The sequence below is a fragment of the Dermatophagoides farinae genome, chromosome 6, assembly GCF_024713945.1.
Source record: "Dermatophagoides farinae isolate YC_2012a chromosome 6, ASM2471394v1, whole genome shotgun sequence".
NCBI classification, from domain to species: Eukaryota; Metazoa; Arthropoda; class Arachnida; order Sarcoptiformes; family Pyroglyphidae; genus Dermatophagoides; species Dermatophagoides farinae.
This window is the reverse complement of record NC_134682.1, coordinates 945,616-959,488: the sequence shown is the minus strand read 5'-3', so window position 1 is coordinate 959,488 and position 13,873 is coordinate 945,616. Positions and strand designations below refer to the sequence as shown.

Below are 13,873 nucleotides of genomic sequence, written 5' to 3'. Positions count from 1 at the left end.
TTGTTCCAGGAATCTTTCTAGTTTCGAATTTGTGAATCGTCATCATCATCATTGTGTTTGTTTTAACTCAAATAGCTTTGAAAAAATTTTTTAATGTTACATTTTAATTTGCCAAAAAAACAAAAAATTCTCCCCCAAAACCCGCAACCACAACCACAACCTAAAAAAAGCAAAAAAAAAAAAAACGCCCCCAGTGGGGATCGAACCCACAACCTTCCGGTTACCTTCAACTTCCGGTCTTTCCCCTTTCCGGTTTACAACTGTGTGGATTGGAAATTGAATTTTTTTGATCAAATTCTTTTGAGAGAATCTGGGGATAATAATTCTAGATAAGAGCCGGAAACTCTACCGATTGAGCTATGAGGGCAGTCAATGTGATAATAATTTCTTCTTGTGGCCTCGTCTTGCCTGTCTTGAGATCTCTTTTCACATACTTTTTTTGGATTCAGACCGAAAATAGCGAAAAATAAAATAGAGAAAGCCGAAAATAGGAATGTCAATGAATATGTCAATGTCCGAAAATAGGACTTTATCGTGAAGTTTTGGATAAGGAACATGAAAGTAAATCGTTACTTGTCGTTGCAACGAAAATATCTTTTTCATTAATATCTAGTGAATATTCCAATATTTTCTCTTTCCATTGATATCGCAATGATGATGGACAAATGATTATCAATGTCCAATCATCACGGAACCACTTGGCCAATCCGATTGCTTGTATTGTTTTACCAAGACCCATGTCATCAGCGATCAACAATTTTCCATTACGTTTTATGCCGAATATAATACCTTCACGTTGATATGGATAAAGTTTATCATAAAAATCCGATTCTAATCTTTCGGATAAATCAATTTTCACGTTGTGTATATTTTTATATTCGAGTAATTTTTTGGTCAAGGATTCAGGAATATTTTTGTCGAAACTTATATCAAAGTTTTGTTTCTTCAATTCTTTTATATCAGCCATAAATCGTTCGAATTCTTTAAGTGGAAATGACCATGTTTTTTTCACTGGATCTTATTGTCGTCTTTCATAGTTTTTAAATTTCTTGATGATTTCTTCTTCATAATCAACACGCACCATAAAACGTGAATTATCCAAGAGGTACAAAGACATTGTTTTTTTGATCAATGTTTTGGCTGCCATAGCCATCTTTATTATTTGTAAAAACATACTTGTAATTGTCTATACATGAAGACAACAATAAATGTGGTCTTTGGACCAAGTTATCCACAGCCTGAGCTGCGTCTACTTTTACATATATAACTGATATACATACAGGTAGTAATCAATCAAGGAAGTGTCATGAGAAACAAAAAAACAAATACAACTTTGAACTCGGTATAAATTGGTGAAAACGCGCCAAAAAAACTATTTTCGTCCTTTATGAAGATACCGCTTCGCGACACATACAGTTAGTTTGGATAATCTTGTATTTTTTTTTTTTTTTTTAATTTCATCCAAATCAAATTCGAATACGTACAATAAAACCAGGCACATAAAACACAATGTTTATGTGTCATTAACCATCATATGATTTTGTTTGTCTTGACGATGATGATGATATTATCAACAAACAACAACAACAAAATGACATTGTCAAGAACAACAAAAATGAAAAAGAAAAATTATTATTTATTTATATTAAAAGTCAATGACAAATTTATTATAATCATCATCATCATCATCATTCTTCTTCATTATTATCATAAAATCATGACAATAATGTGAGAATAGTGAAAACAACAATGAAACTTTTATCAAATCGAAAAAATAAATGATAAGGTGACAATTTTTCATTTCATCCGACAAATTAATATTAATTATGTGTTTTCATATTCATAAATGGCAAAATTTTTCCCATTTCAACTAGAAGAATGGTAGTTGTGCTGTGTTTATTCGAACATTTTTTTTTGGTGATGGTGGTGGTGGTGGTGGTGGTAACATTTTGTTTCTGGATATATTAGTTTGCGGGTCATTGATGTTGATGATAATAAAAAAAAAACAAAAATTGCTTTGATGATGATTGAAGACAATTTGCCTGATAGATAAATCATTCAATGATTCAGCATTGTGTTATTTTATTAGTTATTTGAATTTTAATGTTTCAACTGTAAACAACAACAGAAACCGTATATTGTCTACAGTTTCAATTTCATTGATCCATAATTTATCAACACCAACCAACCAACCAACTAACCAGCCAACAACAAGAACAACAGAAAGAAAAGAATGTTGATCCAAAATGGCAATCGGATTTTCATTCAAATAACCGTATTCATATTATTGATGATGATGATGATGATTACCATATCATATCAACATGGTAAAATGATGGAACCACCTGCACGAAATGCAGCATGGCGTGCTGGTTTCCATACACATATTGATTATAATGATAATGAATTATTTTGCGGTGGTTTAACGGTAAGTTTGAACTTGTCCAAAAAAAAAAAAAAAATTATTTGACAATAATTTATGATTATTCAACCAAATATAATTGCAGACAATGTGGAACAAAAATCATGGTAAATGTGGTATTTGTGGTGATTCGTATTCATTGAAACAACCGAGGCCATACGAAAGTGGTGGTATCTATGTGAATAATATTATTGTACAACATTATCGTAGCGGTTCAACAATCGCTGTAATTATTTTTATATCAGCCAATCATAAAGGCAAATTTTCATTCAGTATTTGTCCTCGCAATGATCCACATAAATTGGGTAATATTTTATTGTTTTTTTTTTTGTTGAAAAACAATAATTTTAATTTCAATTTCAGAAACGGAAGAATGTTTCATACCTTTAATGGTGAATGGAGAAAAGTATTATCGATTAGAATCAAATATTTTTGGAAACATTTCATTATCAGTACAATTACCATCGAATGTTGAATGTAAACATTGTGTACTACGATGGCATTGGCGTGGCGGTAAGTGGCAACTTGTTTGTACTATTCTCTTCATTCAAATGTTGATTGTTTACAGGTAATAACTGGGGAATATGTCCTGATGGTAAAGGCAAAATTGGTTGTGGACCACAAGAAACGTTTCGTAATTGTGCCGATATTTCTGTTGGCAACATATTTGATGATAATCATGAACAATCAAATGATACAACAACAACAACAATGGAAAATGAAGATGAAAATGTTGACAATATCATCGATAATGAAATAATGGATGAAATTGATGAATCAGATCTGGTCATAAAAAATTCAAATATTAATCACATTGAAACTAGTAATGAAAATTCAATTGATGATGATAGTGATATTCGAAAAATTCCAAAAAGATGTACATGTACCTGTTCAGATCCGAATAAGCCATTGCCAACAATTTATCATTGATTTAACAACTTTATCACCACCACCACCATCAAGTAATATCAATTCACATGACGAATGATGATCATAATCATCATCATTTTTTTCGAATGTTTTTCACTTTTGTTTGGAGCCAAATTAAATTAAAAGATATTATGATGATAAACACCATCTAGGGTCTGGTGTTGTAACTACATTGAGTGAGAGTGTTTATTTTATTTTTGTTTTCGTTTTTATTTGGTATTGAATAAAGTTCGGTTTAATAATTTTTTCCGTTCTTGTGTAATCACAAACAAACAAACAAACATTCATTGATTTGGATTCATTCAGTTCATCTTCAAATGTTCAATTTTTTTTTTGCTTAATCAAATCTTTGGCTCGTGTAATTTAATCGTAAACACATCAAATGAAAATTCATTAAACTACCGTAATATCATAATTGTTATATCGGGTGTTTTGAATTTGTTTTTTTTATGGCCATTTTATCGTCATAATGGTGATGATTTAAATGGTGAAAATAAAATTATTGAACATTGAACATTTTTGATTGTGACAATTTCATTTCTGGTGTAAGTTTATTTTGATTTTCAAAGAAAAAAAAAATTATTAATTTTTTCTGCATCGTTTCCTTGGTTTTAGTTTTTTCAATTCCTGTTTCGTTTCGTTCGCAGACTTTTTTTTCGTAAGTTTTTCTTCTTTTTTTTTGCTTTGTTTTGCATCCATATATGATAAAGTTCACCGGTTGTTTGATCCAACAAGTTTTTTGTTGTTGTTGAAAATCCATTTCATTTCTTTATTCTTTGGATGATTTTTTTTGGTCATTTTCGCCAAATTGATTCATCTATTTGAAATCCATTCCATTATTGGATCAATTACCGGTCTCTGTGTGTGTGTGTATGTGTGTTTTGTATATATTTTTTTTTATATTCAATTTCATTGTAAATTTTTAAAATCATATATAGATCATGTGGTTGTAACCATATGTATATATACATTGTGTACAATGTCTTGGTGTCATTTTATCATCATCATCATCATCAATATATATAGAAATATATATGGCCATAGATTTTGCCACTGAATGTTTTTTCGGTGTATAATAACAATAACAATATATTGCAATGATGATAAAAAACGATGATGATGTTGAGCAGAAGCAATATTGCAATTGAAGAGAAAAAAAATGATGTGATGTTTATACAGGGTTCAATTTATGGTGTGTGTGTGTGTGTGTGTGTGTGTGTGTATTTGATAAAATTGGATTCGATATTTTTTTTTTTGGTTTCTTTGGCCGATCATCATCATCATCAACATCAACATTTTTTATTTCATAAATTTTATCAGGCGAAAATAATCATCATAAAATTTTTTATGATTTTATTTTCGTTGTAAAAGATCATTTTGTTGTTGTTGTTGTTGTCGTTGTCGTTTTTTTTTATTATTCAAATTGGAACAACAGTTAAGCTGTCACTTGTGTGTGTGTGTGTGTGGGTCTGTTTAATATTATCATCATCATTTTCAAAATTAGAATGTAGGTTAGTTTCGTAATTCCAATGATATTCGATCTGTTGGATGTTTGTGTGTGTGTGTCGAATTTTTTTCTCTCATCGTTCAACTTTTTTTTTTGTTCCTGAACAAACATAGTAATCGTTTTTATTCTGTTTATATTCTATTTAGGAATATTCATTTGAATCTGTTCTACGATCGTGCATTTGGAATCCTTTTGTTCATTTCTGTTTGACGTCAGAAAGAGAAAATTTTTATTTTATTTTATTTTTTTTTGACAAAAAATAATACGATACGACAACACACATTGGATAAATTTGAATAATTTCAATTCTCTGTGATTTGTATTTTGTTTGTCACACAAACAACAACTACGACAATATTCTGAATTTGGCAAAAAAAAAATACGAAAAAAGAATAAGTTTTTTTTCACATCTAATCAATCGATTGTAATTTCGACGACAACAAAAATTATTATTTCCATCGTAATGGCATCTGTTAATGAGAATCCGGTAATTTTTTTTCTGTCAATTAAATTTTTCATATATTAATGTTTTTTTCTCTTCGAAAAGGAATCCAAAATGGCTGAAAAAGAAGAGGAAAGTAAATTAAAAGCCAAATATCCACAATTACAACGTCCAGGGCCACAATTTTTGCAAAAACGTCTTCAAAAAGGAGTATGTTTCTCATTATAATTCGTTTTCTCGGTTATTGAATTGAATCTTTTTTTTTTTTGTCTTTTAAAAATTTAGCAAAAATTTTTCGACTCAGGTGATTATAATATGGCTAAAGCAGCTGCAGCCAAAGGTGGCACACCGAAATCTCGTCTATCAATGAATCAATCATCAGCGGCTGGTAGTATTGTTGGTGGTATTGGCGGTGGACCACAACCACCATTACCACCAACGATTGTAGCACCGGTTACAACCGGCGAAGTGATACCAACACCTGATTGTCTGGCAACACGTAAAGCATCGATCCATGTTCCAAGTAAATTAGTTTCGGGTGGACCTTGAATTTATTATTAATATCTTATATTTAAAATGAATGAATGTTTATAAAATGATGAATTGAATGAATTGAATTGAATTGACAATTTTTTTTTACCATCCATTAAATTCAGCAAAAGAATAATAATAAAAAAATCTTGGAAAATACACACACACACACACACCCACAACAACACCATACATACATTCATTCATTATTAAAATAAGAAATTGCAAAATTCACTCATTCATTCATATATACATCGCACACACACATTTATATTATCCCATTTTTATTTTTCAAAATACCATAACAAACATTGTGATTATTTCTTATTCTTATTATTATTATTTCTATAAATATTCAAATTTTTGGTTCTTTCGTTTTTATTTTCCGTTTTTTTTTCTGTAAAAACATTTACCGAGTTTGTGTGTGGATTTATTGTTCTCTCTTTATCTCTTCATTGGTACAACAACAATTCCACCAAGGCAACCGAAACCACCACCACACTCACCCATTCCAAACCATCACCATCTATCGATTTGTTTTCATTTTGATTTTTCTCTTTTTTTTTTTTGATTTTCATTCTTGGCCTTGCATAGACTTTTTCACACCACCTAAAACCGTCCACATTTATTAACCATAAGAGATTAGTCAGTAAGTTTCATTTTTTTTTCATTTGTTTTCATAAATTAAACCATAGAATGATGAATGAAGTATTTCGTTGTTATTTGTCCTTGTCCTTGTCCACCAGAAAAAAAAATTATCATCAAAAAAAAAACTTGAATATTTAAATTCCAAATTACCATATAATTTATAATTCGCCAACAACATATTATCATCATTATTTGAAAAAAAAAATTTAAAACTAATTTGAATTTTCATTTTTATCTTTTTTTTCTCCATTCTTTTCTATCGAAAATAGGCATCAAGCGACATTAATGGCTTTATTATTATGTTAAATCAATGGCCAAACGAATTTCGATGATATTTGTTATGAATATATCTGGCTTAAAAATTTTGCCACTCATTACCTATTAGTGGATTTAGATGATGAACACATTCATTATTCCAAGAAAAAAAAAATTAACCATATATTTCTATACATTGGCAATTATTTGGTCTTCTTTTTCCGGTCATTTCCTCAATCATCATCGACAGTTTATATATTGTAATAATTTTTTCCGGTTATGAATTTTTTTTTTCGTTTGTTTGTAAATAATCGTCTTTTTTTTGATATATGTTTTTTTCTGTTTTTTTTTTTTTTTTTTTTACTATTCAATTCCGAATACATCCAAATCCAAGTATTCATGATTTTTATTGGATTCATTTACAAAAAAAAAAAATAAAATACAAATTCAAAGGCCATCATGTCCTTATAAATTACACAAAATGAAATATTTACAGTTGTATTAATTAATCATCATTGATAAGATAAGATATGCAAAGAATGCCATTAATCGTCTTTGTACATTGGATTACAATAGGCAATTTCTTTATCCAATTTTTTCATCTGTTGTCTTTGTAGCTGTTGTTGTTGAATATTTTGATTTTTCATCTGACGCACTTGTTCCGAATTTATGTATTGTCCACCATCAACAATTATTATGTTCCATAGATGTTTGTGTTGAAATTGATGTCATTTTCGGTACGGTCATTTCAATGGAATTTTTCGATTTATTCATTAATCGATGATTGCCAGATTGATAGTTATGAAAAAATGGATTAACCATTAAATTATCATTCATTATGCTTTCATGATTGATAACGGTAACAATATCATCGTCCTCATTAGTCCCATCATCATTATCTGTACAGCTTGGCCGAATCGTAATCGTTGCCGATTGATGATGAAATTGAACAAATACAACACGAACTTCGATCACAATCAATGTTGTTATTAACATATCCATAATCATTGTGGTCAACTGGGCCCAGAATCCTGGTCCACGCCATACTCGATAATTAATTTGTGCCATATTACCAAGTAAATCTGTTTCTCTTAATGATTGTTGTGGTGTCAATGCTCCAGCCAATGCTATCATTGTTGATAATACTGTGGATGAATGATTAAAAATTTTTTAATTTTTTTTTCACTATTTTCATTTCAAACATACCTGCTATACTTATGGCATAAAGTTTATTACGAATTTGTGTCCGTAAATAATATTCTTCATCATTTTGCATTTGAATTCGATTGGCCATCAAACGATTAACAATGATGAAAAATCTTTTCAATTTGGTTGTATTCATTTCAAGATCATCATTATTATTATTATTCCATGTATCATAATATGATTCAATCAAACGAAATGAAACCATTGAACAAAAAATAAACAATGCCATTGTATGACAAATAACAAAAAATGAAATAAAAGCTCTTGGATGACCGGGTATAAAATATGTATCGATTGAATCACAATCTGAATCCATAATGATATGGCCATCATCATCAACTTGTGCTGGAATCAATTTACGATATGTACACATTGACCATAGGCCATAATGGCCATGTTCTTCAATCAAACCAAGTTCAATACGTGATTCAAATGATGCCCATCGTATGGAACAAAGAGCATAAAATTGTATCAATAAACAAGTTAATGAAAATGTAAATTGAATAATTAAAACAATTTTGGTCATTTCCATGATTTGTTTTGATGTTGAAGATGAGATGATTGTCTTTGTTTTTTTTTCTTTCGGATTAATAACACAAACTTGAAACAAATTCATTTCAAAATGAAAATATTCTCATCTGAAGATCTGTATAAAATCACAACGAATATTTTCATCATCATCGTTGGACACTATGAACGAACCACTTGTTGTTGTCGTTGTTGCCCAACACGAAAGCAATGACGCGTATCACCGCTAGAGTCCGATCCAAAGTGGGAACAAAACAAAACAAAGACCCAAAGGCCAGTCAGTCAACCTTGTCGTTGTTGTTGTTGTTGTTGTTGTGGTCTAAACGATTTTTAAAAAAAAAATGAAACATTAAAAAGCTGAAAATTCACCACCAAACAAAAATTACCTATATGAAATACACTGAAAAAAATGACACGACAACGAAATGTCGATGAAATTTTCTGTGAATTAAAGTTGACATCACGAAAATAAAATAAAAAAAAATACGAATGAATGAACGATGACGAGCAAGTGGTGGTTATGATGAGAAGACGAAAGAAAATAGAAAATTAAATCATCATTCGTATATCTTGAGGTATATCATGAACGACGATTTACGAATATGTTTAGGCTCTAAAAATATAAATTGAATTAATATAAATCAAACGAATAAATGAATAGAAAAAAAATCGAATTACAAAAATAAATATATTTTGCCAAAACGAGATAGATCAATTTAGCTTGGGACTTGTAAACGTAAACGTAAACGTGAAACACATGAAAACTTTTTTTTTCTGTGGGCAATACTTGAAGCAGTTTACCTTATTTCGAGCTAAATAACGACGATGAGCAACTTACTTGACTCATTGATCTCGATCATTTTGAAAATGCCCACATTACATTTTCTATATATGACTATAGGCTGACCATTAGTATGATCATGATATGGTAAAGATTTCGTTCTTGAAAACAATGATGATAATCTCTACAATCATCATTCATTTATATTCGTCGTCGTCAAAAAAAGAACAGGATACAATTTGTTGTTTTTTTTTCTCATTTTCTCATTTTCCATTGTTTTTCAATGACGATGATGATGATTTTAAACGATCTGTATGTATGAACAACAACAATTTTCATTTCAATGTCATCATAACATTATATCAACATGAATAAAACAAATATATAAATTGTTAGACATCGCCCTGATTTGAATTGAAATGAAATGAAAAACTATTGTTTTAAACAGATAGTCAATGTGTGTAATGTCAGTTATGAAAGACCCTCAGTAATAGATAATACTTTGTGGTTACGTGGTATCGTCATCAATGATGAACCCCAACTCGAACAGTTGAGTGGAATGAAAATGTGCTTATTGACAGGATATTGAGTAAATGATTTTTCAATTATTTCTCTCTGTGTAGTTAGTTGAATAAATGTGGTGATTGCATACGCTACACAACTTAATAATTTTTTATCCGACAATTAATTGATTGATTTTATGAAAACCATTATTATGAAATTGTGTTTAATAAAAAATTATTGATCATAATCCACTGACCCAAATTGAAAAAAATACCTACATTTGGGTCAGTGGAAAATCGAATTTCACAAATCCTGGAAAATATATTCACAAAGATGATTGTTATTGTTCAGAATTTTTGACAATTTGAATCTCTTCAATAGCTTTACTGTAATGAGATGATCCAATATTGTAATATGACTTTCGTTAATCACGAGGTTTTGTTTATTCATCCTTTTTTTTTGATCATCAAACATTAAAATTTTTATAAATTGAAACAAAAAACAAATAATTAATTTCAAATGATAAAACAATTTTTTTTTTAAAAATAATGTGCTTGTGCGTGATTAGTAATAAATTGATGCAAATTATGAATGATGAATTTGAATTGTTATTATTATTAATTGAATTTCATATCCATTGGTAATGTAATCTGAACAAAACGATTATAGAAACGATGAAATGCCCGGCCAACGGCTTCAGCCACATCACGAGTAGTATTTGATGGACAACAATCAACACCTTTGAAAACATGACATGCAAATCGTTGCTGTATGGTTGGATGACGAGTGATGAATGCAAAATAATAGACATTATTTTTAAATTGATAACCACAATAGGTGATCTGCACTAAAGCGAAGAAATAATCATGTTTATTCTGAAATTTGTTTCCATTAGTCATTGTTGTTGTTGTTGTTGTTGCTGCTGCTGTTGTTGTTATAGGAATTATCAATCATACGTATACCGATATCGGATATTTCAAGTAAACAATGAAATGGAATATTCAATGCAATGGATGATTTCCATGTTGATTGATGTTGTTGTTGTTGTTGTTGTTGTTGTTGTCGGACAGCAATCGATACACGTTGTATAGCATCATCCAGTACATCTTCACCTTTTGCTTTGAAAACTTCGATTGATCCAAGAAAATCTAAATTATAACGATCACGTTGTATACGAAAATCAATAAATGGATATGGAAAATCTTGATTATTGATCTGGTTGCCATCTGTTGTTTCAAACATAAATTCTGAATAATTAACATCAATAATTAATGATGATGGAAATATACCACGATCACCGGTTCGTAGATTTAGTCCATCGGACCATTGATCATCAAATTCTTCATACAAATAGATTGCATCACCAATTTGTAGATCAATTTCATCTGAATGTCGTGCACAAAATTTAAACAGAGCTCTATGTGTTGCATCAGGCAATTCGTTCATTGGCTTTTTACAAATTTCTGATTGTAATTTCTGTTCATTATCAGCGAAATTTTTACCACAATCATCCATAATATTGCCAGTACTTGTCATTGATGATTTAGATTCAAAAAATTCAATTTTTTCATTAAATGATGGTATTGTAGATGGTGAATCAATGTTAGATGAAACACCTGAATCACTACTAGTGTTAGTTAATCGGGAAAAATGTTGTCGATGATTTGTAGAATGATCCGTTGTTGTCAATGATGATCCATAATCATTTGATGTTGATGACAACATTGTCATTTCCAACGACATTGTATCATCATGACTCCAATCCAATGATGATGAATGATCAAATATTGTTGAATTTAGATTCGTTGTTTGTGATGGTTTTTGTTCGGTTGTCATTATTTCGGTAATTGAAGATTGTGGAGAGAAGAAAATATTTTTTTCATCTTTATTACAATCATCACCATTTTTCTCTTCTTTATCATCATCATCATGAACATAATCACCACCATCATCATTGAGCATCTTAATCGAAAGGGTTTTACCGGTATATGAATCTGTTTTAATTTCTAATAACATATTTGCCATTGTTAATTTCCAACGAAGATTTTTTGCTAAATTTTCATGATGATCATCATCATTATCATCATCTAGGTTCATTTGCCATATTTTTCCAAACGCTATATAGTGGTGAATGAATGGAAACAAACAAACAAAAAAAGTGAAAGATAAATCAAAATGTTTAATTTATTTGTCAATAATAAAGAGAAGATATATAGATTTACGTTTTTTATCCAATGGTATTTTTGGCAATTGGCGACGTTGTTTTTTTTGTTGACAAAAATTTTTAGATTCACTATTGAACATTTGTTTGTTGATGAATTTTTTTGTTAGATGATCATCATTATTATTATTAGAATTATGATGATTATTGTCTTTGACATCATTTTCAGCATCATCATCATCAATGGGACTCAATATAGTATCAGGTACAAGACGATAACATTGATGTTTCATAGAAACTTTGGCCTGAAATGAATCAGGTATCGTTTCTATATTCAATTGCATAAATGATTTTGATGAATTTTTTTTTCTATTTTCTAGATTTTCATTGAAATTTTGATGATTTCCTGTTGTTGTTGTTGTTGTTTTGGTTGAATTCATTGGATTTTCAATTCCACTAGTCATTGTTGTTGTTGTTGATGCCATTCTAGTTAACGAAGAAATGAAAACACAAAAAAAACCTTTATAATGATTAAACTATATGGATCTGGTCACGTTTTTGCTGTATGTGTATTCTACAAATGTACATAGTGTACTCTTGCTTCACTACTCTGTTGCTGCTGCTACGATGTTTTTTTTTCTGGAACAGATGGAAAATCAAGACACATACACACACACAACATACCGACAACTACCGATCCAATTGTCCAATATGCAGCCAAGGTCCAATGGTTTTCTTCACTAGGGTAGAACAACAACAACAACAACAACAAAAAAATCCTTAAACCTTAGTGACAGGCAATGTGAACGTGTAAAATTTTGTCCATATTCATTCATTTGGTAAAAAAAAAATCAAAAGAGACCATACCAGACCCATACTTCCGATTTATTGTTCTGCAGAGGTAAAAAAAAATCATCCATATATGGGTCTTGATTTTTTACAAAATACAGAACACCGGTGAAAAAAAAAATTTCAGGCCATATTGAATCTATCAGATCTGGAAAACATTTTTTTTTTCACTTTCTATTCACTTCAAATCTGTATATACGCCTTATATGAAACGGTAAAAAAAGCTGGTGTTTGGGTGAAAAAAAAAATTAGCCTTAATGATACCACACACACACACACACACACACACACACAAGATTACTATTACATTGGTGTAATCAAATAATGAATGTCAATGACAAATTAAACAGTTGATTCCAAGTGGACAACAACAAAGATGAACAAACACAACTCGTCAAGGTTGGCTATCTTCTAATATGTTTGCATTAGACAAGCCGAAAATGGCTTCTCAGCCATAATTAAATTAACTGTTATGTAATAATGGTGTGCTGTGTATGTGTTGGATTGTCGTATTAAAAAAAAATGAAATAAAATGAAGAACACACCCGAAAAAGTATGAGATGATTTTTTTTTCTGGAACACTTGTCAATCCAATTCAATGATGATGATGATGGACACAGAGTAATAATAATTACCAATATAATTCAGGTGAATCATAAAAAAAACGACCAAAAAAAATTTTTTTTTTGTTTGCCTCTTGGAACACTTGTGTGTAAGTCATAAAATTATATAACCACCAGAACATCTATACTTGAATAATAATGAAAAGAAAGGTTTTCGTTTCCTTATGATGACCAAGGTTTCAATTGGAATTTTTTTTTTTTGCTGCTATTGTTATTGATGTTGTCCTTGTTATTGCTGCTGCTGTTGTCCCTGTATGTGAAAACCCGGTTTTTCAGCATTTTTTTTTGCCGTTTATCCTTGTGTGTTATAGCCGAATTGATTCCAGTGATATTCTCACTATATAGAATGGAATTTATTTATTTATTTCTTACGTAATAATTGATTCTGCAAGAAAAAAAAATTGTTTATTTTTGTTGGCAAAAAAATTCTTATTTGAAATGGCCAAGATCAACCAACAACAAATTCAATACAAGCGACTATGACTA

The 13,873-nt window shown here is 29.9% G+C and overlaps 4 protein-coding genes, 1 long non-coding RNA gene and 1 other non-coding gene across 15 annotated transcripts; 2 read left to right on the top strand and 4 right to left on the bottom strand.

Annotated features, from left to right (window-relative positions):
• Nucleotides 1–185: 185 nt before the first annotated feature.
• TRNAK-CUU (transfer RNA lysine (anticodon CUU)) lies at nucleotides 186–367 on the bottom strand. Its single transcript has 2 exons — nucleotides 331–367; nucleotides 186–221 (listed from the first exon to the last, which is right to left on the bottom strand). It is a non-coding gene; the product is annotated as a tRNA-Lys (tRNA).
• Nucleotides 368–1,927: 1,560 nt separating this feature from the next.
• On the bottom strand, nucleotides 1,928–3,016 carry LOC142597574 (uncharacterized). Its single transcript, XR_012832267.1, has 2 exons — nucleotides 2,885–3,016; nucleotides 1,928–2,806 (listed from the first exon to the last, which is right to left on the bottom strand). It is a non-coding gene; the product is annotated as an uncharacterized LOC142597574 (long non-coding RNA).
• LOC124494329 (uncharacterized) lies at nucleotides 2,234–3,494 on the top strand. Its single transcript, XM_047057503.2, has 4 exons — nucleotides 2,234–2,428; nucleotides 2,508–2,727; nucleotides 2,786–2,935; nucleotides 2,991–3,494. Exons 1-4 carry the CDS (start codon nucleotides 2,234–2,236, stop codon nucleotides 3,350–3,352), a joined length of 927 nt encoding a protein of 308 aa, XP_046913459.2. The 3' UTR covers nucleotides 3,353–3,494.
• A 67-nt stretch (nucleotides 3,495–3,561) lies between these two features.
• Nucleotides 3,562–7,204, top strand: endos (endosulfine alpha). 7 transcript variants are annotated; one of them, XM_075731658.1, is made up of 7 exons: nucleotides 3,618–3,897; nucleotides 3,968–4,010; nucleotides 5,006–5,346; nucleotides 5,407–5,511; nucleotides 5,587–5,824; nucleotides 6,427–6,481; nucleotides 6,750–7,204. In XM_075731658.1, the coding sequence occupies exons 3-6, from the start codon at nucleotides 5,323–5,325 to the stop codon at nucleotides 6,462–6,464; spliced, it is 405 nt and encodes a 134-aa protein (XP_075587773.1). In that variant the 5' UTR covers nucleotides 3,618–3,897; nucleotides 3,968–4,010; nucleotides 5,006–5,322; the 3' UTR covers nucleotides 6,465–6,481; nucleotides 6,750–7,204. The 7 variants fall into 7 exon arrangements, with proteins under 7 accessions (XP_075587774.1, XP_075587773.1, XP_046913446.2 ...); XM_047057490.2 differs by lacking the exons at nucleotides 3,618–3,897; nucleotides 3,968–4,010 and adding an exon at nucleotides 4,505–4,863; XM_047057493.2 differs by lacking the exons at nucleotides 3,618–3,897; nucleotides 3,968–4,010 and adding an exon at nucleotides 4,526–4,859.
• LOC124493330 (uncharacterized) lies at nucleotides 7,126–9,609 on the bottom strand. 4 transcript variants are annotated; one of them, XM_075731657.1, is made up of 5 exons: nucleotides 9,308–9,609; nucleotides 8,856–9,082; nucleotides 8,644–8,788; nucleotides 7,942–8,587; nucleotides 7,126–7,880 (listed from the first exon to the last, which is right to left on the bottom strand). In XM_075731657.1, the coding sequence occupies exons 4-5, from the start codon at nucleotides 8,555–8,557 to the stop codon at nucleotides 7,420–7,422; spliced, it is 1,077 nt and encodes a 358-aa protein (XP_075587772.1). In that variant the 5' UTR covers nucleotides 8,558–8,587; nucleotides 8,644–8,788; nucleotides 8,856–9,082; nucleotides 9,308–9,609; the 3' UTR covers nucleotides 7,126–7,419. The 4 variants fall into 4 exon arrangements, with proteins under 4 accessions (XP_075587772.1, XP_075587771.1, XP_075587769.1 ...); XM_075731656.1 differs by having other exon boundaries at nucleotides 7,942–8,788; nucleotides 9,271–9,609; XM_075731654.1 differs by having other exon boundaries at nucleotides 7,942–8,788.
• A 573-nt stretch (nucleotides 9,610–10,182) lies between these two features.
• On the bottom strand, nucleotides 10,183–13,565 carry Aplip1 (JNK-interacting protein Aplip1). The gene is made up of 4 exons (XM_075731648.1): nucleotides 13,310–13,565; nucleotides 11,977–12,401; nucleotides 10,701–11,871; nucleotides 10,183–10,648 (listed from the first exon to the last, which is right to left on the bottom strand). The coding sequence occupies exons 2-4, from the start codon at nucleotides 12,398–12,400 to the stop codon at nucleotides 10,372–10,374; spliced, it is 1,872 nt and encodes a 623-aa protein (XP_075587763.1). The 5' UTR covers nucleotide 12,401; nucleotides 13,310–13,565; the 3' UTR covers nucleotides 10,183–10,371.
• Nucleotides 13,566–13,873: the final 308 nt, after the last annotated feature.

Excerpts from the sequence above, each read along its gene's own strand:
- LOC124494329 (XM_047057503.2), top strand. The coding sequence starts at position 2,234 with ATGTTGATCCAAAATGGCAATCGGATTTTCATTCAAATAACCGTATTC. Across the intron at positions 2,429-2,507 it reads TATTTTGCGGTGGTTTAACG|ACAATGTGGAACAAAAATCA; the intron begins GTAAGTTTGAAC and ends ATATAATTGCAG. Across the intron at positions 2,728-2,785 it reads CAATGATCCACATAAATTGG|AAACGGAAGAATGTTTCATA; the intron begins GTAATATTTTAT and ends TTTCAATTTCAG.
- endos (XM_075731658.1), top strand. The coding sequence starts at position 5,323 with ATGGCATCTGTTAATGAGAATCCG. Across the intron at positions 5,347-5,406 it reads CATCTGTTAATGAGAATCCG|GAATCCAAAATGGCTGAAAA; the intron begins GTAATTTTTTTT and ends CTCTTCGAAAAG. Across the intron at positions 5,825-6,426 it reads AGCATCGATCCATGTTCCAA|ACTTTTTCACACCACCTAAA; the intron begins GTAAATTAGTTT and ends GGCCTTGCATAG.
- LOC124493330 (XM_075731656.1), bottom strand. The coding sequence starts at position 8,557 with ATGAATTTGTTTCAAGTTTGTGTTATTAATCCGAAAGAAAAAAAAACA. Across the intron at positions 7,881-7,941 it reads TTATGCCATAAGTATAGCAG|TATTATCAACAATGATAGCA; the intron begins GTATGTTTGAAA and ends ATTCATCCACAG.
- Aplip1 (XM_075731648.1), bottom strand. The coding sequence starts at position 12,400 with ATGGCATCAACAACAACAACAATGACTAGTGGAATTGAAAATCCAATG. Across the intron at positions 11,872-11,976 it reads AATACCATTGGATAAAAAAC|CGTTTGGAAAAATATGGCAA; the intron begins GTAAATCTATAT and ends ACCACTATATAG. Across the intron at positions 10,649-10,700 it reads ATCGGTATACGTATGATTGA|TAATGGAAACAAATTTCAGA; the intron begins TAATTCCTATAA and ends AACAACAATGAC.